Here is a 27,784-nt window from a genome sequence, read left to right on the forward strand (position 1 = left end):
AAACCCTTATAGACAAGGTTTTATTGTTAAATAACATTCAAATCTATTTATAAAAGTACGGTACTTGTATTACAAATGTAAGTTTAGTGTGTCTACCAGACGCAGGACATTCTCAAATAACAAATGAGTCGATTGGACGATATAAACCAGTAGAGAATTCAATTAGCGTAGTTGGGTAGTGGATTCTGTGTATTGGTGGGATTTGATGGATTATGTTTTTGGAGTGTAGGGTGTAAATGAGAATGTTTGTATCGGACTTGACTAAGTGATTGCAAGGACCTTATTCCAGACGGCGCCAACATGGCATTGTCTATCAATGCAGTCACATGCATTCTTGGTGCCATCAAGATTTTCACTGTTGTTATTGGAGTTGAGAATTGACCGGTTGAGGGGGTCGAAACAGCTGGACTTTTAATGAAGTCTGCTCAGACCGTAATAAACGATCCGTGATCGATGTCAACTGAATCCGGTTCCACACACCGTCCTCGCCTGCGGGTCACTCTCCGATTCCGATGGAACTTGGCATAACAGCGAAGACCTGATGAAGACAGAACAGTGGGCTCAGTCCTGACCATTCACTTGACAGGACCCGGCTCAATTGCCAACTTCACTTCTTACAAGACTGAGCTTCTTTCTGCTACAAACAATCCGCACTTTCGGTTTGTAATAGAGCCAAATCACAACCTAACCGTAGGAGTAGCTTTAACGTTTATTTTAACGAAACGTGAACTCTGCTTTTTCTCCACAGATGCAGCCAGACCTGCTGCGCTTTTACAGCAATTTTTTTTCTGATTTCCAGCATCCGCAATTCTTTGTTTTTATTAAGGAAGAGTAGCTTGTTCGAGGACCAACACGTGCCTTCAACAATACTGAGATTTGAGCCAGGGTACCTTTAAAACGGTGACCTCTCAATTTCAGGACTGAAATTGACCTTGATTCATATTATTGGGAACCGGGTGAGGAGTCAATGAGTGAGAGGGGAGATTAAACCCTTGGGATTGATAGCCAGTGCTCAAACCCAGACGACTATGGTTAAACTTGAGCCAGAGTGCACTCACCTTCCGCACACATACAATCATCATAGCACTTATTGTTGAGGCCGCGGTTGTGCGCTTTGCAGACGTGCTGCCGGAGGTCACAACACCAACCTGTGGGAACAAACACAAATATCGCACTAAATTCATGTGTTATGTGATTTTGACACGAATTATCGCAACTAGTAGAGATAATGTGGACCAGACACCGCCCAGAATGCTCAATGCAAAGAGAAAGGCACAGCCAATTCTCACGCAGATAGTGCAAAGACAATGCACATACATCCAGTTATGGATGAGCAGACATTTCCTAAAGTTAAATACTGTATCTATAGAATAGAATTGTCTTTGGTCTCTCCAAAAGCCCCATTCCGTTACCAGCAACTTCACCCTGTTGGTTGTCTGAGGCTGAATCAGCCTGTTAGCAACCCCTCTATTTCGGAAAACAGCCTACTTAATTTAGCAAAACTCAAAACTGTGCTCCTGCTTCAGCCTGTTAGCTATTGAAAAAAAATCATCACTGCGTTTATGATGTCTAAATTTTGCTATTCAGCTATTCAGCACCCTCGCGCCTTCTTTCAACTTCCACTTTCCATATTCTTCAACTGACTGACAACTTTGTTATTCACTTCCTAACTCACATCAATTCTGGTTTGCCCATCACTCTGTGCTTGATGCAATATGTAAGCTCCAGGTCCAATAATGTTTCGTTATTAAAATCATTGCTTTTTTGATGTTAAAATCGTATGAAATTCCTCCATATTTTCCTGCCTATTTTTCATAACCTCCTATCATTGTAGAAGACCCCTATGATCCTTGTGTTCCTCCATTTCTGATCTCTTGTATATTCCCTGCTCCCTCTATTATTGCGGCTCTGCCTTCAGCTCTCCAAGCCCTGAGCTTTGAATATTCCTCTGCAAACCTCTTCACCTCTCTTATCTACATTGAGATGCACCTTAAAACCCATCACTTTAGAAACATTTTTTGACATCTAATCTGATATCTCCTGTCACTAGGTGTCAATATTTGCTTCATTACACAGACATGAAATGCAATTACTGTATTAAAATTGCTCCATATGGGCAAATAGTTGTGCATAACTTGCTTTGCTTCCAAGTCTGAAGGGAGCAATATGATTAGATTAGATTCCCTACAGTGTAGAAACAGGCCCTTCGGCCCAACAAGTCCACACTGACCCTCCGAAGAGTAACCCACCCAGACTCATTCCCCTACATTTATTCCTTCACCTAACACCACGAGCAATTTAACATGGCCAATTCACCTGACCTGCACATGTTTGGACTGTGGGAGGAAACCGGAGCACCCGGAGGAAACCCACGCAGAAAAGGGAAGAATGTGCAAACTCTACACAGACAGTTGCCCGAGGCGAGAATTGAACCCGGGTCTCTGGAGCTCTTCCTTTTATCTGTATAGTATATTCTGCGATATGCAGAATTAGGAATGTTGCCCCGATTTTGTGCCAATGTATTTGGTCTGGACAAGGAATTGAATTCCAACACCGAAGAGTTATCAATGAAAATCTGCACTATCAGATACAATGAATCTTTTTCTGAATACGTTATTTTTATTTCAATGTAGGTTTCAGTTCCTTTTAGTACGAGGAATGCCATATGTCCATTCACCATAGTTCTTTGCTTCCCTGATGAGATGTATTGAACTGGGTGAATTCTGCAGTTCTAATTCCTATTCTTGGCAACCCTTTGATTCATAAACTACAAAGCAAGGAAAGGCTATTAAGCTTTTCCAGTCTCTGCTTCCCAAACAAACCATCTCTAAGTCACTTGACATCAGGGATCATATAGATAATCACAAGATAGGCATGTGGTATGTGTTTTATAATTGTTTCAGTCACTGCCTCCAGTGATTATGCAGCAGCTGTGGAGAGATGGCAGCAGGACAGAGAATGTGCATCAGACACACAGCACAACAGGACACCATCCAGTTTTCTTTTGTTCTCCACTTCATTTGGTAGCTCTGAGGTGCAATGTTCCACTGCCTGCAGCAATGACAATGTATGTTCGTACGACAGTTAATCCGTCTCTGCTCCCTGAACGGTTAGATTATTGTGTTCAACAACCAATGTTAATGAGTCTCCCACTGGATTTCTCTTTCTGTTAAATTAACTGCACTGAGTCTGAAAGGTTGATGTTGGGGGTGGGGAGTTATTCAGACTGAAACTTGCACTGAATAGTCATGAGATTAAGTAATCACAGCAATAACAAGCAATCAGATTAACTCCTTAAAGCTTCTGGATGATAACTGTGCAAGAGTACTGTAGTGTTTAACTCCAATGTAGTCATTGCTCAAATCACATTTAGAAAGAAGCAATGCATATTTATGTCACTTTTTCACAACCTCAGGACTTAATGTTCTTTTCAGTCAATGAAGTACTTTGAAATGGCTTCACTGATGTAATATATGGAACATTATAGAGTCATAGTGCTGTACAGCATGGAAACAGACTCTTCAGTCCAACTTGACCATGCTGAACAGACATCCTAAATTAATCTAGTCCAATTTCTAGCATTTGGCACATATCCCTCTGAACCCTTCCCATTCATATACCTATCCAGATACCTTCTATATTTTGTAATTATACCAACCTCCACCACTTCCATACATGCGTGAAAAAGTTGCCCCTCAAGACTGTTTTAAATCTTTCCCCTCCACCTTAAACGTATGCCCTCCAGTTTTGGGACTCTTCTACCATGGTAAAGACCTTGCCTATTTGTGTCCATCATGATTTTATAACCTTCTATAAGGTCACCTGTCAGTGTCTGACACTCCAGAGAAAGTAGCCCCAGCCTATTCAGCTTCTCCCTATGGCCCAAACCCTCCAACCTAGCAACATCCTTGTAAATCTTTTCTGGACCCTCTCAAGTTTCATAACATCCTTCCTGTAGCAGAGGCAGATATATGCTTCAGAAGGTTCTACAGTGCAACAATAACCAAGAAGCACAAAGTGCTGGAGAAACTCAGCACATCTGGCAGCATCTGTGGAGAGGAATATAATTTTAATGTTTCATGTCCATTGACCCTTTGTCAGAAACTCACCAGAATCTCTTAGGTTTTGTTGAGGGATTGATATTGACCAGGAGATTTCTATTTTTTCAATAGTACTGAAGGATCTTTTACATTGAACCTAGATAGCAGGTTAACTCAATTTAACATTCCATTTGAAAAAGAAATGGGACCTCTGCCAGTGCAGCACATCTGCATCTTGGATTACATACTCAAACCTTTGCAATTCATCTTGAATCAGAGGTAAATATGCTATAACTGAGACAAGTCACTGTTAGTCAAAGCTTATTGCTTTATCTCTTTTTTCACTTTCTCTGTCACCTTAGCAAAGAAGCTTGCTCCTGGGTCAAAACAATATGGATTCAAAATATGCACAAAAATCAAAACTAACACCTCAGTACAGCATGGCACTGTTTGAGGCGCCAATGATTAAATAAGAAGTTAAACCAAGGCCTTATCTCCCCTTCAGGAGGTTGTGAAAGACTACAAGACCAAAAGAAAGAGGAACAGGAGTAAGCTGTTCAGCCCTCGAAGCTGCTCCACCATTCAATAGGATCATAGCTGATCATTCCTCATGTCCAGTTTCCTGCATTTTCCCCATAACCCTTAATTCTCCAACTTTCAGGAATCTATCTATCTCAGCCTTAAATATACACAAGGATTCTGCCCCACAGCTGTCTGTGACAAAAAGTTGCAAAGACTCCTAACCCTCTGAAACAAGAAATTCCTCTTCATCTCAGTCTTAAATCGGCATCACTTTATACTGAGTCTCTGCTCTCTGGTCCTAGACTTTCCCCATGAGGGAAAACATCCTCTCAGCATTTACCCTGTCAAGCCCTTTAGGAATCCTGTATGTTTTGAGATCATCTGTACTCCAGTGAGTAGATTCCCAACATAGAGTCATAGAGATATACAGCACGGAAACAGACCCTTCGGTCCAACCCGAACATGCCGACCAGATATCCCAACCCAATCTAGTCCCACCTACCAGCACTTGGCCCATATCCTTCTAAACCCTTCCTATTCATTTTGGGTGGCACAGTGGTTAGCACTGCTGCCTCACAGCACCAGAGACCCGGGTTCAATTCCCGCCTCAGGTGACTCTCTGTGTGGAGTTTGCACATTCTCCCTGTGTCTGCGTGGGTTTCATCCGGGTGCTCCGGTTTCCTCCCACAATCCAAAAATGTGCAGGTTAGGTGAATTGACCTGGCTAAATTGCCCGTAGTGTTAGGTGTAGGGGAATGGGTCTGGGTGGGTTGCGCTTCGGCAGGTTGGTGTGGACTTGTTAGACCGAAGGGCCTGTTTCCACACTGTAAGTAATCTAAATCTAATCTAATCTAAATCTAAATCATATACCAATCCAAATGCAATCTCAATGTTGCAATTGTACTCGCCTCCACCACTTCCTCTAGCAGCTCATTCCATATACGTACCACCCTCTGCGTGAAAAAGTTTCCCCTTAGGTCTCTTTTGTATCTTTCCCCTCTCACCCTAAACCTATGGCCTCTAGATCTGGACTCCCCCACCCCAGGGAAAAGACTTTGTCTATTTATCCTATCCATGCTCCTCATGATTTTGTAAACCTCTATAAGGTCACCCCTCAACCTCTGACGCTCCAGGGAAAATAGCCCCAGCCTGTTCAGACTCTCCCTATAGCTCAAATCCTCTAACCCTGGCAACATCCTTGTTAATCTTTTCTGAACCCTTTCAAGTTTCACAACATCTTTCTGATAGGAAGGAGACCAGAATTGCATGCAATATTCCAACAGTGGCCTAACCAATGTCCTGTACTCAATACTCTGACCGATAAAGGAAAGCATACCAAACGCTTTCTTCACCATCCTATCTATCTGCAAGTCCACTTTCAAGGAGCTATGAACCTGCACTCCAAGGTCTCTTTGTTTAGCAAAACTCCCTAGGACCTTACCATTAAGTGTATAAATCCTGCTAAGATTTGCTTTCCCAAAATGCAGCACCTCACATTTATCTGAATTAAACATCTTCAGACTTTCCTCATAAGACATTCCCTTCATGCTGGGGATCATCCTCATGAACCTTTGCTGAATTTCCTCCCATTAAATTATACCTTTCCTTAAACAAGGGGACCAAAACTGTTCATAGTACTCCAAAAACAGTCTCATTAGTATCTTGTACAGTTACACTTAGATTTCCCTCCCTCTAGTACGTTAACCCCATTGAAATAAAGGCCAACATTTCAGTAGCCTTCCCGATTATCTGCTTGTACCAGTGTGCTAGCTCTTGTGTTTCGTGTACAATATCCCCAAGTCCCTTTGCGTTGCAGCTTACTGTAGTTTTTCTCCAAAAGATCTCACTGCATGCTTTCAAGCAAAGGGGAGTTTATGTCTGGAACTTTCACCAATATTTACCCTGGAATTAACTTCACAAAAATAGATTGTATAGTCATTGCCTCATTGATGTTGAAAGGATCTTGCTGTGCACAGATTGGCTGCCAAGTTACCTACATCACAAAAATGATTTCACTTCAAACATACTTAATTGCTTGTAAAACGTTTTACAAAAAATGTTTTAGATATCTGTCATCATGAAAGGTGCTCTAGAAATGTAAGTCTTTTCATTTTCTCTTTCTTCACTTTGTCACTTCAACAAAGAGCAATGTTGGTGACAATATCAGATCACATCCACAACTCACTCTGCAGTCAGGTCCCTTTTAACTCATCCACTGAACAACAATGAACTACAGGTTGAAGAGGGGACTCCAGTGTTGCCATGTTACTGAATCATACTTGATCCCAATCCAAGCCCACAGTGGTTTTATCCTTTCCTAAGAGCCCTACTCTCTTTTTTTGCTTTTCGCTTTCTCTACATTTCTAGTAAAAGATACTGAATCACATTCCAAAGATGGACAGAGCAACAATTGATCACACAAAAGTCAGACTTCTGCTTGTAATGGTGACTGTCCCAGAAGCTTGGCATAGAAGCCTCTCTTGGTATTAAAAAAGTTTGTGTGATGGATTAAAGCCTCAGGATTATTAGGAATATACCAGGTAGGCAGTCCAGGTGATGATCACATGGTTCCACTTCAGCCATTGATGTGAGGTTCCCATTACTCAGGTTCTTGCTACGACGCTTGTCTACTAGGAACAAATAGAGCAAAAATATCAATTTCTGGGAGGGAGAACAGTTCAGTAGGTGCATAGAAGTTGCTTTTATTCTCAACTGTCATACTCTCAAAAAACTAAACTTGGTTGTTTGGAATGGTTCTGGATTAGTGGTGCTGGAAAAGCACAGTAGTTCAGGCAGCATCGACGTTTCGGGCAAAAGCCCTTCATCAGGAATACAGGCAGAGTTCCTGAAGATTGGAGAGATAAATGAGAGGAAGGTGGGGTTGGGGAGAAAGTAGCATAGAGTACAATGGGTGAGTGGAGGAGGGGAAGAAGGTGATAGCTCAGGGAGGAGGGTGGAGTGGATAGGTGGAAGAGAAGATAGGCAGGTAGGACAAGTCATGGGGACAGTGCTGAGCTGGAAGTTTGGAACTGGGGTGAGGTGGGAGAAGGGGAAATGAGGAAACTGTTGAAGTCCACATTGATGCCCTGGGGTTGAAGTGTTCCGAGGCGGAAGATGAGGCGTTCTTCCTCCAGGCATCTGGTGGTGAGGGAGCGGCGGTGAAGGAGGCCCAGGACCTCCATGTACTCGGCAGAGTGGAAGGGGGAGTTGAAATGTTGGGCCACAGGGCGGTGTGGTTGATTGGTGCGGGTGTCCCTGGTGCTAGGAGGCATCCAGTCTCCCCAATGTAGAGGAGACCGCATCGGGAGCAACGGATACAATAAATGATATTGGTGGATGTGCAGGTAAAACTTTGATGGATGTGGAAGGCTCTTTAGGCCTTGGATGGAGGTGAGGGAGGAGGTGTGGGCACAGGTTTTACAATTCCTGCGGTGGTAGGGGAAGGTGCCAGGATGGGAGGTTGGGTTATGGGGGGGGCGTGGACCTGACCAGGTAGTCACGGAGGGAATGGTCTTTGCGGAAGGCGGAAAGGGATGGGGAGGGAAATATATCCCTGGTGGTGGGGTCCGTTTGGAGGTGACGAAAATGTCGGTGGATGATTTGGTTTATGCAAAGGTTGGTAGGGTGGAAGGAGAGCACAAGGGGTGTTCTGTCCTTGTTACGTTTGGAGGGGTGGGGTCTGAGGGCGGAGGTGCGGGATGTTGATGAGATGGGTTGGAGGGCATCTTTAACCACTTGGAAAGGGAAATTGTGGTCTCTAAAGAAGGAGGCCATCTGGTGTGTTCTGGGGTGGAACTGGGAGCAGATACAGCAGAGGTGGAGGAATTCGGAATACAGGATGGCATTTTTGCAGGAGGTAGGGTGGGAAGAGGTGTAATCCAGGTAACTGTGGGAGTCGGTGGGTTTGTAAAAAATGTCGGTGTCAAGTCGGTCGTTATTTATGGAGATGGAGAGGTCCAGTAAGGGGATGGTCCAGGTAAATTTAAGGTCAGGGTGGAAAGTGTTGGTGAAGTTGATGAATTGCTCAACCTCCTCGCAGGAGTACGAGGTGGTGCCAATGCAGTCATCAATGTAGCGGAGGAAGAGGTGGGGAGTGGTGCCGGTGTAATTATGGAAGATGTTCTACGTAGCCAACAAAGAGAAAGGCATAGCTGGGGCCCATACGGGTGCCCATGGCTACCCCTTTGGTCTGGAGGAAGTGGGAGGATTCGAAGGAGAAATTGTTTAGATTTAGATTAGCTTAGATTTAGATTAGATTACAGTGTGGAAACAGGCCCTTCGGCCCAACAAGTCCACACCGACCCGCCGAAGCGAAACCCACTCATACCCCTACATTTACCCCTTACCTAACACTACGGGCAATTTAGTATGGCCAATTCACCTGACCCTGCACATCTTTGGATGGTGGGAGGAAACCGGAGCACCCGGAGGAAACCCACGCAGACACGGGGAGAACGTGCAAACTCCACACAGTCAGTCGCCTGAGGCGGGAATTGAACCCTGGTCTCTGGCGCTGTGAGGCAGCAGTGCTAACCACTGTGCCACCGTGCCGCCCACTAAGGGTGTTAAGGGTGATGACCAGTTCGGCCAAATGAATGAGAGTGTCGGTGGAAGGGTACTGTTGGGGACATCGGGAGAGGAAGAAACGGAGGGCTTGGAGGCCCCGGTGATGGCGGATGGAGGTGTAGACGGACTGGATATCCATGGTGAAGATGAGGCGTTGAGGGCCAGGGAAACGGAAGTCTTGGAGGAGGTGGAGGGCATAGGTGGTGTCTTGAACGTATGTGGGGAGTTCCTCGACTGGGGGGGATAGGATAGTGTCGAGGTAGGTAGAAATGAGTTCAGTGGGGCAGGAGCACACTGAGACAATGGGTCGGCCAGGGTGGTCAGGCTTGTGGATCTTGGGAAGGAGGTAGAACCGGGCAGTGCGGGGTTCCTAGACTATGAGGTTGGAAGCTGTGGGTGGGAGATCTCCTGAGGTGATGAGCTTCTGTATGGTCAGGGAGATGATGGTTTGGCGATGCGGTGGGGTCATGGTCGAGGGGGTGGTAGGAAGAGGTGTCCTTGAGTTGGCGTCTGGCTTCAGCGGTGTAGAGGTCAGTGCACTAGACTATGGTTGTATGGCTTATGAAATTCAGAATCAGGAAGTGTGAGGTTACCACTTTGGATCCAGGAAAGATAATTCATAGTGTATTCTGAATGGCAGGAAGTTTAGAAATGTGGTGGAGCAGGGATTTTTAGAAGTCCATGTACAGATACTATATATTACAAGAACAAATTGGAAATTGCCAAAATCTTAAGGAAGCTACTATACAAATACAATATTTGTAACCGTTATACAGAGCTCTGTTTAAATCCCTATAAAATTACAGGATTTAATTCTGAGCACTGCACCTCAGTAAGGATACATGTAAGTTTGGAGACAGTACAGCACAGATTGACCAGAATGATACCAAGCCCAGAATGTTAAATTAAGATCAAAGACCCGCTTATACTCCCTTCCATCTTCTTCCATCAAGAATACATAAGTTTGAAAATGCATAGCAACAGATTTAAGAAAAGCTTCAAAAACATAAGATGTTGGAAAAGCTCAGCAGATCCGACAGCATCTGCGAAGAGAAATCAAAGTTAATGTTTCGGCTCCAGTGAACCTTCTTCACCGAACCCAAAATATTTATTTTGATTTCTCTTCATAGATGCTGCCAGATTTGCTGAGCTTTTCCAGCAATTTTTATTTTTGTTTCTGATTTACAGCATCTGCAGTCCATTTGGTTTTTATTTAAGAACAGCTTCTTCCCTGCTATTATCAGACTTATGAATGGATCTCTTATACGTTAGAATTTATCTTTTTCTGCAACTTTTCTGTAGCTATAACAATATATTCTGCATTGTCTTATTATCCTGATGTACTTATGTAAGGTATGATTTGTCTGATAAGCATGCAAAACAATAGTTTCCATTGTATCTCAGTACATGTGACAATAAGTCAAATCAAAATTGAATTGACTATGTTTGAATTCTTTTGAGAAAATCAAGAGTTATTTATTTAAGGTACTTAAAATGATTAAAGGATTTGATGGGGTAATTAGTGATAAACTATTGCCCCTGGTGGAATGAGTTCAGAACAAGAGGGAATAACCTTAAAATTAGAAGTAGTCTGTTCAGAGGTGATGATAGGAAACACTTCTTCACACAAAGGAAAGTGAAAACTGAAACTCTCTTCCTCTAAAACTGTTGAAGCTAATTTTCCTTCCCAAAGGTTGGTGCTTGCCATCTCCCTCATGCTCACTACTCCATGCAATTGCACTCCCTCCATCTCCATCTGAGTTCTATAGCCTCCATCTCCTCTACCCCTAATGCTTGTACCCTTTATTCATTACCTTTTTTCTTTGCTGATGGCCAAATATCTGGCTTCATGTCTTCATAATCTGTCCAATCAAAGAGTGTCATATCGAGGGTGGGGTTTACCTCAGCAGCTGTTCTTGTTCCAACCTACAAGTCAGAGACAGGGGGAGAGAAGACACAGAAGTAATGGAACAAAAGGACAGACATCAAGTAGAGGATTATGAACAAACATAGATTATTTGAGAGACAAATGAAGGAAAATATATGAGACAGAGATCAATGCAATAGAGTGATAATGGAATGAAAGAGCAAAGAGAATGACAGTAATTAGATTGGAATAAATAATAATTTGCAGACAGTACAGAGATCAGATTGGGGAGCAGCAAATGAATGAATTTGGAAGTAATCCATCTAGGCAACAGTAATCTAACAACGCATTACCACCGAGAAAGGACCTGGGTGTCTCCTGGGGGCTTGAGAATATACGGTTAAAAATCACACAACACCAGGTTATAGTCCAACAGGTTTAATTGGAAGCACTAGCTTTTGGAGCACTTCTCTTTCATCAGGTGGTTGTGGAGACAAAATTGTAAGACACAGAATTTATAGCAAAAGTTTACAGTGTGATGTAACTGAAATTATACATTGAAAAATACCTTGATTCTTTGTTGAGGCTTTCATCTGTTAGAATGACCACGATAGTTTCACTTCTTTCATATGTAAATCACAAAACTTTTTTTTAAAATTACATTCTCAGGTTAACTGTAACAATTGGTGTCAGCCAGATAATATGTTGAAGGTGTTAGGTCCCTGTGTTCCCTGTCTGTGCCATAATGTTTAGACTGATTCAATCTAAAAAGTGAGTTAACAGAGTCTTACATGGATTCATACAGTTTTTGAGCAAAGTACAATGTAACTCTGCAAGTACAAATTCACCCCACAAACGTATATGTATATGTGTGGGTTTGTGTGTGTGTGTGTGTGTATATATTGTGTTGTGTGTGTGTGTCTCTGTGTTGGGGGGTTGTGAATGTGAGAGAGTGTACGTGTGTGTGTGAGTGGAAACTGTCTAAGTCTGTGAGAGGGTGCATGTGTGAGTGTGGGAGTGTGTCTGTGTGTCTGGGGTGGGGGGTTGTGAGTGTCTGAGAGAGAGTGCATATGTGTGTGTGTGTGAGTGTAAAGTGGTCTAAGTCTGTGAGAGGATGCATGTGTGGGTGTGTGCGTGTCTGTAGGAGTGTGTGTGTCTGTGTATACGTGTGTCTGTATGTCTGTGTGTGTATACATGTGTCTGTATGTCTCTGTGTGTGTGTATAGTGCAATGGTGGTCACCTGTAGTGTGACATGAACCCAAGGTCCCGGTTGAGGCCCTCCCTATGGGTACGGAATTTAGCTATCAGCATCTGCTCGGCCACTTTTCACTGCTGCCTGTCCCGAAGTCCGCCTTGAAGTATGGTCACCCGAAGGTCCGAGGTCGAATGTCCTGGACCACTGATGTGTTTCCCAACTGGGAGGGAATGCTACTGTCTGTTGATTGTTGTGCGGTGCCCATTCATCCATTGCCATGGTGATTTTTAACTTTGTACACCCCAGTCCAACACTGGCATCTCCATACCAGTGTCATATATTGAGAATCAAAAACAATTATTTCGATATCATTGCTTTCCTGTCATTCATTGTGAATGAGCCACAACTTCTTTATCTATCTTCAGTCCTTGACATTTTCTCCAACTACTTCTTACATATTTGTCAGTTTTCACCAGATGGTCTACAATTGTAACATCATAAGCTACAACAACTTTTTAGCTTTTATCTCTGCAAGAACTGTTGCTTTTTACCTCCTCCACTTAGACCAAAACCTTTACCTGAACTTCTTTCACCTCCAGACTCAATTATCCTTTATTGGCATCAATACCTTCCAAAATTCAATTTCTTGTATCTTGCCTTGTATTGTCTACATAGCCATGATTCTAATTCCTGTTCACCTAACTATGACCCCACCACACAACGACTCTGTGACAATGTATTGAATTAAAATCCAAAATACAATAAATCCCAATACTATAAATATTTATAAATGCCCACACAGCAACTCTACAAGCAATTTCCTACACCTATTATGAGCCATATTTTTCTCCAGCTCTGATCCTTTGTGCATCTTCTGCCACTGGTGGCAAAAGGTTTCCGCTATATTCATGCAATGCTCTTGCACTCCTTCTGTGAGTACCATCACTTTGCTCCATTTTTTTTTAAATTCTTGAGCGCCTGAGGGGAGGAATATTTGCTGAAGGGTGACTTCAGGGTGTGACTGTGACCTTGTACAATTCGGTTTACCTGTTGTCGTGTGCTTCTAGGCTTTGTTGCAGGTGCTTCCTCGGTTGTGATAGTGGTCAGCAATGTACTGGTCACAATGGTGCTGGACATTGGCAGGGGCAGTGTGGAAGGTTCATCTGTCTCCTTGCTTTGCGTTTGATCCTTTAAAAGTGGGATTAACTCAGTGCCCGGCAGTTTCCCTGCAGAGAAAGGATAGCTATTAGTATAAATTGACCACCTGCAGTTAGAAAAAACTGGCTGATATGGTTAAAGACAAGCTGGTTATCCGAGGTCTCTTGGTTATAGCATGGCAAGGTGACTTGCTGACTGACAGAGAACTGTAATGACAGGTAGGGACCTGCTGGGTGACAACATGATAAAGTGGGATCTTCTGGGTGAGAGTGACTGACTGGGTGACAGGGACTTGCTGAGTGAGTTGAGCAAACTGCTGAACATTTTGTACCTTTGAGCTTGTACCTCCTGATTGGATATTACTCTGTCTCTTGCTTTGAGGCACGATTGCTCACTGCTGCGAAAGCCAAAGCAGTAATGAACTGATGAATTAATTTGCCACACACACTGCCTTCATTTGGCATTACAAATGGTTTAACATTAAAAACCGTGTCCGGACTTGAGGGAATATATTGGAATCATGATCCTACCCCATACTCACATACCCGCCAATCCACCACTGTCCAGCCCCAAGCACACCAGCCAAAAGCAGTGCTATTTCATACACAGTTGCTGATTGAGTACATTAGTGCACTCCTGATTTCATCTACTACGCTATTTAATAGTGAGATCAACTGTCACTTATATATGTATTCTGCACAAATCTCAAATATTTAGAAAGTCTCCAATTCTAGTTTGTTAGTCTTTCCAAAATGTAACACGCCATTCCTGGCCAAAGATGTCCCAATGAAATTCCCAGCCACTTGCTCAGTTTGAACAGACACAACATTAACTAATATAAAAACAGAAGTTGTTGGAGAAACTCAGCAGATCTGGCAGCATCTGTGGAGAGAAAGCAGAGTTAACGTTTCAGATCCGGTGACCCTTCTTCAGAACTGATTGGAGCAAGGAAAAGTTTGGTGTATATGCTAAAGGTGGAGTGGGGAAGGAGTAAATGTTAGGTGATGATGGAGCTCAGAGATAGAGAGAGAGAGAGAAAAACAGTTCAGCAGTCAAAGGAATGGGTAAAGTAAGCCTGGGAGAATTGATAATGGGGACCATTAGTGGCTGACAATGAGTTGTTTGTAGTAGCAGCTCATGTGATGACAAGGCCTGGTGTGTGGGGTTTGGAGTAAGGACATGGGAGAAGGTGCTCAAACCCTAAAATTGTTGAACTTGAGATTGACTCCAGATAGCCACAGGGTTCCCAAGCCAAAAATGAGGTGCTGTTCTTCCAGCTTGCTCTGAGCTTCACTGGAGCATTGCAGTAAACCTGAGATGGAAATGTTGGCCGGGGAACATGGTGGTGTGTTGAAATGGCAGGCAACCAGAAGCTCAGGGTCTTTTCTGTGGATAGAATGTAGTGTTCTGCAAAGCAGTTGCCCAGTCTGCACTTCATGTCCCCAATGCAGAGCAGACAACATTGTGAGCAGCAAATACAGTAAACTAGATTGAGTGAAGTACAGATAAATTGCTGTTTCCCCTGGGAGATGTTTCTGGGCCCTTGGATAGAGAGGGGGAAGGAAGTAAACGGGCAGCTGTAAGACCTTCTGTGACTGCAAAGAAAGGTGCCATGGGGTGTGCAAAGGTGTTGGTAGTGGACCAAGGTGTTCTGGATGGAACAGTCCATGCAGAAGACTGACAAAGGAGGGGAGGGAAACATGTGTCTGGTGACAGCATCCTGCTGGAGATGGTTGAAATGGTGTGTAATGATCCTTTAGATGTGGGTGCAAGTGTTATGGAAGGTGAGGAAGAAGGGGACCCTATCACTGTTGTGGGAGGGAAAACAGGGTGGGGCTGAATTGCAGAAGATGGTTCGGACATGGCTGAGGTCCTGTCAACCATGGTGGTGGAGAATCTTTGTTTGAGGAAGATAGTGGATATTTCACTGGACTTGTCAAAGTTGGCATCATTGGAGGTGGAGGATCTGGAAGAATGGAATAGAATCCTTTCAGGAAGCAAGATGAGAGGACATTTAGTCAAGATAACTGTGGGAGTCAGTGATTTTTGTCATGGATATTGGTGGCCAGCCTATCCCCAGAAATGGAAAGGGAGGGATCAGAAGTGGACAAGGTCAAGGTGACAGCAGGGTGGAAATTACAAGTGAAATAGATAAACTTTTCCAATATTGGATGTAAAAGGGAACCAGCACCGATTATATTATCGATGTACCAGAGAAAGCGTTGTGGCTGGGGGCTAGAGTAGGTCTGGAACATGGAATGTTCCATGTACACCACATAACTGGGCCCCATGTGGGTATCCATGGCCACCCCTATGAACCAAAGAAAGTGAGAGGAGTGAAAGGAAAATTTATTCAAAGTTGTTCAACATTAACTGGTATTCTATGGCATCACCAGGTCTGACTAACTCCTCATTTATTTGCATTTTTTTTTGCAGGATCTTTTGTCAAATTCCACATAACAGTCTAAATCCAGACAGGATGTTTAGTCTCCTTTATGAGGCTCTAGTGGTTACATAGAGGCCCAGCCAGGAAGAAAGTAATGATTATGTTCTACGGCTTCACGTACCTGATTCACCATAACGTAAAGTGGTCATCCTTGGGCTGCCTCACTGGAGAATATTTGTTCTCTATTAAATAGCACCATTCTGCCAAGGTCCTCAACCAATTTACTCTTCACCTTAGTTCTAACCTTCCTAAATGCATGATTGTCCATTGTTCGGTTTTGAATCTACATAGATGGCTATTGCAAAATTTACTTGTGAAATTTTGTGTATTTTTTCCAGTCTGCATCTTTTCTCCCTTCAGTGCATATTTGCAATAAACATTTTACATTTTCATGTTTTTTTCTCCTATTTCCAGATAAACATGTCAAAATGCTGAATATTGAAATTTCTGGAAATTCTAACAGCATTACTTGATTTTGTGAGGGAAAAAATAATTAAGGATATCAACTCCAGTGGTAATGACACCAATATTTTTAAAGAAAGACCTGCATTTTGAAAGAACATTTCATGACCTCAGTAGCATTCCATATTGTTGTACAGTTAATAATGAACATTAGAAGTGTGATCTGTTCCAATATAACAAATGAATGCCCAATTTTTGCACAGCTAGGTCTTACAGAGACCAATGAGATAATATCAAGAATTTCAAGTTTTTAAATTATATTGACTGAACGATAAATATTGACCAGGACACCAAAGAGAACATCTCTGTTCTTCTTCAAATAGTGCAATGACATCTTTTACATTCATCTCAGAGGGCAGATGCTAGTATCTTGATAATACATTACTTATAATCTTGTGGAAACAAGTGCAAGGCATAGAGATATAAATGATGGATAAATTCCCAGCAACACCCCATCCAGTAATGCCTGTAGTAATGTTGGTTCAATATTCCCACATCAAAATTGCAACCTTTAGCTTCTCTTCAATAAAGTCTATTGAAACATTGAAAATAAAAGCAGAGTAGGCTATATGGTCGTTTGAAAATGCTCTGTTATTCAATATGATTATCCAACTCAATACCCTGTTCCCACTTCCTTTTTATACCCTTTGATCCCTTTAGTCCTAGGAATTATGAACTATTTTAGTCCTAGGAATTACTAACCATATGTAACACATAGAAAAGAAAGATGAAATGTTTGTCTTCACACTTTGTTTGCAAGTTCAAATTTTGATTAGCATCAGGCTTGCTAGTCTCCAATAGTGATAATTTAGAAGAATAAATTTATCTTGATACAGTATCTGATTCCAATCTGTACCATGGGGAGAATTGGTACTCTGAGCTACTTCCATGCAACAAACATAATCCTCCACTTTAACCAAACAGTGTGGCTCCCTTCTCCACCATCCAAAAATGTGATCCCATACTCCAGTCAAACATCATGATCATTACCATCCATTCAAGGAACATGATATTAACCGTCAGACTAAATAGAGCAATCCTCACCTCTAGGTACACACCAAAATTTGCGATTCTTTGCAGTGTTTCTTAGAATTTGACATTTGTGGTTTTAGTAATTTATGTGATTCACAAGAAAACAAAAACTTACCCTCTTTAAGGACAACAGCAACCCTTGCATGACACTGCTTTGCTAGAATCTCTATTCCCTCATCACCAGCTCAGTCAATTATTAGCTAACTAGATACTCTATACAGAGCTGAAAATGTGTTGCTGGAAAAGTGCAGCAGGTCAGGCAGCATCCAGGGAACTCTCTATACATATTGTTCTTGCACAGGATGGCCTGAAATGAAGTGAGAAAACCCACCTTTGTATCCTTTGCTATTTAACATCCCTTTAATTAAAGTCAGCAATTTTAGCAGAGAACATGTTGACTGTTTGATGTTATCTTTAAAGATCTAACAGACTAACCCACGTAAACTACATTTGTCATGAAAAATATGTAGTTCCAGGTACAAAGTGTATCAAAAGAAAAGGTTGACTCCCTTTCACTATTCCCTACTACATATTGAGAGAACTTTGAGTTTATATGAAACCTGTAGATTTTTACAATCTATTGGTGTCCTCAATACACTTTGAAAAGATATTGCAGGGCAACTTCTTGCTTCGCAATTTATATGCTGCTAATTTCCAGAAACATTGGATGCAACTTCTTTTGTGAAGAATTATCTGCAAATTATGGTCAGAAAGCCAGTACCATACAGTTTACACACTGACTGAACAAAACGTTTGAAACAGCTGGATGTTCTGTGATGAGGGGTTTCCAGCACTGAAGGCCCCAACTGACTGTACTGAAAATACCATATTGCTTCATATAACAGGGTCGAATACAGGTCATAAAAAATAAAAACTTCCTATATTAACTCAGCTGACCACTCTTCAAGTCCTTCACTTGAAGTTCCTCAAGTTAGATGTACCATATTAGAATCAAAAATGGTACTCTGTGCTTTGGGTTTTGAATTCACACCATAGGGGTCAACCCTGTCAGGACATTGCAACCTCCCTTGTAAAACCAACTTATTATTAAATACACTGAAAACGAAGTGAGGCTCAGATCATATCACGGAGAGAACATTTTTAAATTTTAATTTGTCTTTTTTTCTCTCAAATTTGTTCTCCCTTTTATCAGATTTCCCTGCTGTTGATGAGGACAGGTTTTCCATTGTCCTTCTGACAAACCATCAAGTTTGTGATTAACACTTACATCCTGCACGTGACTACAGTGTTTTGGTCCATCACTGTTCTGAGCATTACTTTTATTTTAAAATCCACATATACTTCCATGAAAGACCCTGGGCAGAGATGGAAGAATTGTGGACAAAATTCAGACAGCTTCTAAACAGAGATGGGGAAGGTGTAGAGAAAACACCTGCTGAAGAGATTGTAGAGGCACACCATGCAGACTGTTGCAGCTGATGAAATAGCAAAATTGTATTTGTCTCATACAATGATAATCCAAATTGGAAATCAAAACAATATACTTAACACATGATCTGCAGGAAAGCATTAGGCCCAACAAGTGAGTGAGCAAGATTCAGAAAGTGAGAGAGAGTAAAGGAGAATGACAAGGGAAGAAGAGGAGGAAAGGAAGATAAAAAAGACAAATGCAACAGCAGAAAATAGATATTTGGGAAGCAAAAATAATGGGCAGAGCATAGAGCTAAGGGAAAAGATGAGAGTGAGTGATAGGGACAGTAAAAAGACACATTGAGGAAACTATGCAAAGGTGAGGAGTCATGGAGAGAGAGGGGCGATATGAGAGGAAGATAAAGACAAGAGACTTTTACAGTATATGCCAGAAGGAATTAAATAAAAAGAGACACATAACTTGCATTTACATGGTCTCTTTAATGTAGCAGAAAGATGTAAGGAATTTTAAAAAAGGAGATTTCAGATACAGGGACATAAAATGGCCACAAAAGTGTTCAAACAAAATTACGCAAATTTAAAATGGAAATGTTAGGGGAGAAGATGGCTGAATGGTTTTTTTCTGTAGAATAATGTGTGGGAAGCAGAGTTTTGGGACAACAAAGCAGAGTTTATGGAATGTGTTACATGTACAAACTGAGCAATTGGAACATGATAAGATAGAAAACTTGTAAAGTAATCAAATTTTGGAAAGCAATTTCACACAAGCTTCTGTGTTTACTGATCTTGATATTAATTTAAAATCCTACTTAATAACCTGAAATCAAAATTACAAACACTGGAGTTATTGTTGGTATAGTTGGATTTTCTATAACTTTATCTGATTAGTCTAATTTAAATGACACATTTATGGATAGCTTAACCTGGTTAATTCCATGTTAGGCTATTGTTTCTAGTTGTGAAAAATATTATAAAATGCTTTTCATGAGGTTTCCAAAGCTCTTCTTACCCTTACTGTGTCGGGCTCGTTCTCTCCGATTTGGTTTCTTATGGTCTCTATTGTGCTTTCTCCCTTTATTTGCAGACTCTCCTGCTGGATAATATTCTGGCTCTCGAGGATAAAATTGACCTTTCTGGCCTGTAACTCTCTCCTGTGGCATTACTGCTGTTCTTTCCAGACTGTCTGTCTCCACTCGCACTGGAGTCAGACTCTCCAATCCCACACTGTCCTCATCTGGTCTGTCCGTCTCCAGTACTTTGGTTACCATGGTGTTGGTCTTGTCCTTCCTCTGTATGCCATGTTTACGGCCTGATCTGAGAGGATCTGGCCAGGACTCGTGTCTCTTCAGATTATTGCTGCTGTCTAGTGGCTGCAATGTACTTTTCCTTCCTCTGGTTCCAGCCTCCAAAGCACAGACATGGTTTAGACCATCAAAAACCAAGAGGAAGAGGAAAGGAGACATGAAGTACCAGTGAGCCATTTTCTTCATGCGATTAATCTGAAGAAGAAACATGTGAGGTGAGACAGAGAGTTTGAGTTCAGCTGCAGCAACAAAGTCATATTCTGTGCAACTGTTAGGGGCAGATTAACTACCATTGAACTTTCTTTAACATCTACCAAGATCAATCAAAACTTCCCCCAATTGTTCAGATAGTAAAAGTTATACATAACTACCCAGTTACAAGACAAGGTTTGGGATTCAATTATTGAATTGCTTAAGTTCAGCCTATATCAGTCAAAATGATTGCAGAAGCATTTCAATGTGTCTCAGGGTCTCTGGACTACATTAAGGTTGAACAAGTGGAAATTAGATTTGATTATTGTGCAATGCCTCCTGATGAATTCCATTCCTCAGGAATAGATGGCGTTTTCAGGAAACTAATGGGACTATAGAAATAAATTGTCAAAATGACTTGCAATCCTTTATCTTTGCTGTTATCATATCGTGTCATGCTTGTGATATTTACAGGGCACTCTAATCTGCTCAGTCAGCTGTGCTCAGTGAAGTGTAACATTTAACATCAGGCACATTTTTCCATTCATTTAGAACATGCTCTAAACGCAAAAGTTCAAAGCTTATGTAAAGCAATGTCCAAAACTAGTTTGTCCAGGGCTGAGATAGAAACTGGAGTGAGAATTATTGAATATTACAGCACAAAAGGACGCCCTTAGCATCATTAATTCTGTGCCAACTCTTGTGAAGAGTAAAGGCAGGATTGGAAAGGAATAAGATGTGGCATCAAATACTGTGTTTGAGTTTACTGATTTTAAAATTTCAATGAAAATCTCAATAACTAATTAACATTTTCATGCCATTAAGACACAAATGGTGAAAAATTATTTTTTTTTTAAAAACATACTCCTAATTCAGTGTGGGTCTTGTACCTGCCTTCACACCAGAGCAGAGAAACAAACTTTTCCACATTTCAGCCTCTCCATGAATGATTCTTGAATGAATTTTTCCCCTCTCAATATTCACAGCCACTTTTCTCCCTTCTCTGTGTTATATCTATCTCCCACTTGGAGGAAATGTAGAGACTAGATTTTAAATCTATACAATGGCACAGAAGGTGTGTGTGATTGAAGGTTGTAGCAAAATGGAAAACCCTTTTCTCAGTTTTTTTTGTAAAACAAACTTACATGGGGCATAATGTATTAATTTTGAAGTCATCATGTATCTTAAGCATATCATCCTGATTTGTGGTCTGTTTTGGCTAGGCCAGCATTTATTTCCTAGAATCCATTAAGAGTCAACCGCATTGCTGTGGATCTGAAGTCTCAAATAGGTCAGACCAGGTAAAAAGACAGATTTTCTTCCCTAAAAGATAATAGTGAACCAAATGGGTTTTTTGAATTCATCTTTCATCATCTCATATGGTGGGTTTCAATCCCATGACCCAGAACATTAGCCTAGGGTTCTGGATTACAAGTCCAGTGCCATTACCACGATGCCACTTCCTCCCCACTTGAACATTCATCTATTTTATGTATTACAATAGCCATTACAGTTGAAAATACTTCACTGACTGTGAACCATTTTGGGATGGTCTAAGATTGTATGTAAATAAGTATGTAAATTAGCTTACTGAGCTGGAAAGTTTGTTTTCAGATGTTTCATCACCATGGCTAGCTAACATGATCTAGTCATGGTGACGAAATATCTGACAACAAATGTTTGTTTTCAGACATTTCGTCACCATGACTAGATCATGTTAGCTAGCCATGGTGATGAAACATCTGAAAACAAACTTTCCAACTCAGCAAGCTAACTTACATACTTATCATCAACCTGAGCTACAAATCTTCTCAAACATTGCTAATTGTATATAAATTCCAGTTCTTTAATATTTATTTTGCAGCAAGTGAGGTTTTTTATTTGCTCAATGTGGGCACATTTGCTCAACGCCAGCAAGAAGAGCACTTAATTCCATCCTGAATTATCTTTGTATATAAGACCATCAGGACCATCGGGGTCGGTTCCTGAGGATTGGAGGATGGCTAATGTTATACCACTTTTTAAGAAAGGTGGGAGAGAGAAAGCAGAAAATTATAGACCAGTTAGTCTGACCTCAGTGGTGGGAAAGATGCTGGAGTCTATTATAAATGATGAAATTACGGCACATCTGGATAGTAGTAACAGGATAGGACAGAGTCAGCATGGATTTATGAAGGGGAAATCTTCTAATCTTCTTGAATTTTTTGAGGATGTAACTCTGAAGATGGACGAGGGAGATTAGATTAGATTACTTAGATTACTTACAGTGTGGAAACAGGCCCTTCGGCCCAACAAGTCCACACTGACCCACCGAAGCGTAACCCACCCATTTCCGTACATTTACCCCTTTACCTAACACTACGGGCAATTTAGCATGGTCAATTCACCTGACGTGCACATCTTTGGACTGTGGGAGGAAACCGGAGCACCCGGAGGAAACCCATGCAGACATGGGGAGAATGTGCAAACTCCACACAGTCAGTCGCCTGAGTCGGGAATTGAACCCGGGTCTCTGGCGCTGTGAGGCAGCAGTGCTAACCACTGTGCCACCGTGCCACCCACTAAGAAATCCAGTAGATGTAGTGTACCTGGACTTTCAGAAAGCCTTTGTTAAAGTCCCACACAGGAGGTTAGTGAGTAAAATTAGGGTGCATGGTATTGGAGGCAAAGTACTAGATTAGATTGAAAATTGGTTGGCTGATAGGAAACAAAGGGTAGTGATAAACGGCTCCATTTTGGAATGGCAGGCAGTGACCAGTGGGGTACCACAGGGATCCATGCTGGGACCGCAGCTTTTTACAATATATGTTAATGATATAGAAAATGGTATCAGCAATAACATTAACAAATTTGCTGATGATACAAAGCTGGGTGGCAGGGTGAAATGTGATGAGGATGTTAGGAGATTACAGGGTGACCTGGACAAGTTAGGTGAGTGGGCAGATGCATGGCAGATGCAGTTTAATGTGGATAAATGTATGGTTATCCACTTTGGTGGCAAGAACAGGAAGGCAGATTACTACCTCAATGGAATCAATTTAGGTTAAGGGGCAGTACAGAGAGATCTGGGTGTTCTTGTACACCAGTCAATGAAGGCACGCATGCAGGTACAGCAGGTAGTGAAGAAGGCTAATAGCATGCTGGCCTTCATAACAAGAGGAATTGAGTATAGAAACAAAGAGGTGCTTCTGCAGCTGTACAGGGTCCTGGTGAGACCACACCTGGAGTACTGTGTGCAGTTCTGGTCTCCAAATTTGAGGAAAGACATTCTAGCTATTGAGGGAGTGCAGTGTAGGTTCACGAGGTCAATTCCTGGAATGGCGGGATTATCTTACACTGAAAGACTGAAGCGAATGGGCTTGTATACCCTTGAGTTTAGAAGACTGAGAGGGGATCTGATTGAGACATATAAGATTATGAATAGATTGGACACTCTGGCAGCAGGAAACATGTTTCCGCTGATGCGTGAGTGCCGAACCAGAGGACGCAGCTTAAAAATACGGGGTAGACCATTTAGGACAGAGATGAGGAGAAACTTCTTCACCCAGAGAGTGGTGGCTGTGTGGAATGCTCTGCCCCAGAGGGCAGTGGAGGCCTAGTCTCTGGATTCATTTAAGAAAGAGTTGGATAGAGCTCTCAAAGATAGTGGAATCAAGGGTTATGGAGATAAGGCAGGAAGAGGATACTGATTAGGAATGATCAGCCATGATCATATTGAATGGCGGTGCGGGCTCGAAGGGCTGAATGGCCTACTCCTGCACCTATTGTCTATTGAAATGGAGTAGGAGTAACCTTTTGGTTACTTACTGTTGAACTGTTATATTCAAAAAGACCATGGTTGATTTGAATTTGTGACCTTGACTACATTTGTCTGTCCCTCATAACCATTGACTTCCTTCTAGATTAAAAATCTTTCCAATTCAGCCTTAAATATATTCAATGACTGAATGGTGGGGAGGCACTTCTTGACCCATTGCAGTTTGAAGGGTGTAGGTATATATTTATATAGTTGTTAAGTCAGAAGTTCCAGGAATTTGTCTTGTGACGAAGCAATGATGATACATTTCCAAGTCAAAATGATGTTTGACTGGGGGGAGGGAGGTGGAAACGACACCTGGTGCTCTCATGTGTGTGTTGCCCTTGTCCTTTTAGAAGTTGGAGGTTTGGCAAAACTGTGCCAAAGGTATGCTGAAGAAGTGCTGCTGTGCATCTTGTAAATGCTATGCACTGCATTTACATTATGCTGGTGGTGGAAAAAAAATGAATGTTTAAGGTGGTGAATGGTGCCAATCAAATTAATTCCTTTGTCCTGGATAATGTTGCATTCTTTGAGTATTTCAGCACACTCCACTTTCATGCCATGCAGATGGTATGAAGTTTTGGGGAGTCAGAAAGTTGTTGCAGTAAAACAATGAATGAATCATTACTGTTTATAACCAAGTGGTTCATGGTAGTTTGTGACCCCAGGTTGTCGAGGACGTATAGGCAGGAAATTTGATCTGGAACACCAATTTGCCCTGGATGCTGTTGGTGTTTAAAGGATGAGGTATGAATTTGGATTGGTGTTGATCTCAGTGTGGTGAATATGTTGTATACACTTAATGTCTGGGCTAATCATTTATAATTTTGTCGGTCCATGGAACTGTACTCCAATAAGAACGACGCCTTCAGAGATGCGGCGGAGGAACTTAGACAAAGAAAAAGAAAAAGACATATGTCAAGATGATTGACGAACCATAGACGGGGCTTTGCAAATACACACCACACAATAATAATACAACATTGTATCACTGCTTTCATGGCTAAATAAGTGTATCCCAATTCAAAAAGCCAATAAAGTAAACAGTTTGGAAAAGATACTTGTATTCTGAGGGAATTATTCAGCTTCAATGTATTTATTCTTGAACGGATATCTCCCCTGCCCCAGAGGTAATGTTAATTATCTGCAGCTCCCCATGGAGATACTCTCCCATCTGCTCTAACATCAAACACCACCCAAGATACATTTGCAGCATCTTTACTAAGTATCACCCGCAATTCCAATTCTCCAGGATCGCTTAATAAGTCGATTACTTTCAATGAACACCCTATCTACAAACTGAACCTTGTGCCTGTCATGAATATCTTCCGTGTCAGATTTACAAAGCATTGTGTCTCCAAGTGTCACCAGACATGTGCATCACCTTCATTCCCATCTTTGGGTTTTGGTCAAATGTTCAAAGCAGCGCTGAAGTCTAGCTTTCATACAAACTACTCAGTTACCCCCAGTGTCCAATAAAGACAAAAAAAGAGCACCAGGTTTCAAACAGTGTAAGAACTTCTGCACCTACAATAATGGATATTAAATGCCTGGCACTTTACATATTTTACATACATATTGTCCAATCTGAACAAGTTAGCGGCAATCAAATATTGAAAAGCAATAGGTGGAGATTGTACTCACACAGCGCGACATAATATATGTGAATTGCTCCCCACATCCTCCGACACACACACACCTTAGAGTCTTTTTTTCAGTTTGACAGAAGACGATTTACACACAAATTGGGTTCCTATCCATCGACTCGAGATAGACAGAGATACACACAGAGACTTCCATTCTGACAACCACCTGCTATTGTCTCTGCTCGAGTAAACACAAACATATGAAAATTCTAAAACAGTTATTTGTAAATGGGCAGCAGGTACGATAAGGTGAATAGACCGGCCTCACCCAGAATAATGTTAAAAAGGGCGGCTTTTGGGGTTTGAGCATTATCGTCGGTCAGGACACTTCCTACCTGTGTATCTCCAGGGGACGAAGCACAGACTGTGACCGCTTTCCACAACCTGACAGCACCCGAAGATTCAATATCCCAGAGACTGGGACAGAGCTGAGGATCCGCGCTCCCGGGGCGCGCTCCGGAAAATGATGTCAGCGGCAGACATGGGGGCGGGCACAACGCGAAAGAATAAAGAAATGCAACAAGATGTACAGACAACCAAATACAAAAACAGAAATAAACTGGAGGCAGAGAACCATGCACATCTAATAAATTATTTGCCCACCCTGAATTGCTGAAGAGGTGGATGGAGGGGGAGATGAGAGGATGTTGGGTACATGTGAAGAGGTTTGGTCCTGTTCAACCGATGCAATGAAATTGGAGGCAGGATCATGGTAGCAAAAGATTATTCTAAGATTTGTGGTATCACAAATGACATCTCCCAGGTAACCCTGTGAGAAATATATTCTTAGCATGTTTTAGGAATGAAGAGGAGCAAATCCAAGAAACTTATCTGGAAGAAGTGAGAATGGTGGAAAGAAGATCGTGAGGTTGATAGACCAGGAGTGAATAACGGGTGGCAGTTGCAATTTAACGTAACAACGTCTAAAATTGCATATGTATTAACATAGAATAAGAGTAAACGGGGATCGTTGAACGTAGGAATTCAGAGATCTGCGTAATCAAATCAATAAAAAGTTAATGAGACACTGTCTTCAATCAGGAAGTTCAGAAAACGAGAAAACGCAACATCAGTGAAAGTTATGAAGGGCTCGTTGGATTATAGTTTATGAGTGTAAGGAGATTGGAGGCTCACGAGTCCACGTTTAAAATATCTGCGGGAAAATTTTATAGACGGGGTTGACTTTTCCTTCTTTCCTGAAGAAGGGCATGTGCCCGAAACGTCGAATCTTCTGTTCCCTAGATGCTGCCTGACCTGCTGTGCTGTTCCAGCAATAAAGTTTCAGCTTTGATCTCCAGCGTCTGCAGACCTCACTTTCTCCTCTGACTTTTCCTTCAGTAAAGGGAATTCAGAGCAAGGAGACACAATCTTAAAATTCAAATTGAGCGGCCAAAAAAGATCCCAGGAAAAAGAACACCACTCAAACAGTTACAAACATATCGAGAATACTGACCGAAAACCATTGAAATCACAGCAAGATGCTAATTGAGGATGGGTAACTGGGAAGTGAAAATCTAAAGAGAACAGAAAAGACAGGAAGTTATGACACAAGAATAAAACCGACAGGGTTATCAATTGAAAGAATAGGCTGCAATTTTAATATAAATGTGTGTGACACAGAAATCGACGAAATAAAATACCAAACAAGAGAGAAAATGGTATACAGAAATTGTATAAAATAGGAAAGGTAGACAGAAAATAGTATACAGACGATTGCCATTCTTCAATGTAGGGAAGATCAGGTCATGTGACGGACATCAGATGAATCTGGGGCATTTATGGTCAGGGAAACAGCAAAGCAGACAATAGTGATTCTAATTATATATTTATAGATACAAATGTACAACACAAATAAAACATCAGATCCAGTGGAATTATGTCTGTGTTGATGGTTCACACAAACGTTCATTCTCCCCTCTTCATTTTACCATTTCATCATATTCTCTACTCCTTCCTGTTTTTTTTGGCGTCTCTTTAAATGCATCTATCCTACTCAATTCACCAATAAGTTTCAAAATCTTACTGCTCTGTGAGTGAATAACTTTCTTCTGCATTGATTGGTGGATTTATACAAATTAATCTCATGGTCCTGTTCTTTCCTCCTACATAGGAATATTTTCCCCTCAAGTATAGAGATGTACAGCACGGAAACAGACCCTTCG

The 27,784-nt window shown here is 41.7% G+C and overlaps 1 protein-coding gene across 4 annotated transcripts; it reads right to left on the minus strand.

Annotated features, from left to right (window-relative positions):
• Positions 1–26,174, minus strand: LOC122540325 (draxin). Of its 4 annotated transcripts, none has more exons than XM_043675870.2 (8): positions 25,958–26,174; positions 25,676–25,800; positions 19,691–20,180; positions 13,239–13,417; positions 10,943–11,054; positions 7,100–7,192; positions 1,059–1,148; positions 1–538 (listed from the first exon to the last, which is right to left on the minus strand). In XM_043675870.2, exons 3-8 carry the CDS (start codon positions 20,169–20,171, stop codon positions 426–428), a joined length of 1,068 nt encoding a protein of 355 aa, XP_043531805.1. In that variant the 5' UTR covers positions 20,172–20,180; positions 25,676–25,800; positions 25,958–26,174; the 3' UTR covers positions 1–425. The 4 variants fall into 4 exon arrangements, with proteins under 4 accessions (XP_043531805.1, XP_087836583.1, XP_043531802.1 ...); XM_087980457.1 differs by having other exon boundaries at positions 7,100–7,189; positions 25,621–25,800; positions 25,958–26,173; XM_043675867.2 differs by having other exon boundaries at positions 25,621–25,800; positions 25,958–26,173.
• Between the last annotated feature and the right edge of the window lie 1,610 nt (positions 26,175–27,784).

The sequence above is a fragment of the Chiloscyllium plagiosum genome, unplaced genomic scaffold (genome assembly GCF_037043375.1).
Source record: "Chiloscyllium plagiosum isolate Xiang-an unplaced genomic scaffold, Cpla_swu_hap1 HiC_scaffold_37, whole genome shotgun sequence".
Classification (NCBI taxonomy): Eukaryota; Metazoa; Chordata; class Chondrichthyes; order Orectolobiformes; family Hemiscylliidae; genus Chiloscyllium; species Chiloscyllium plagiosum.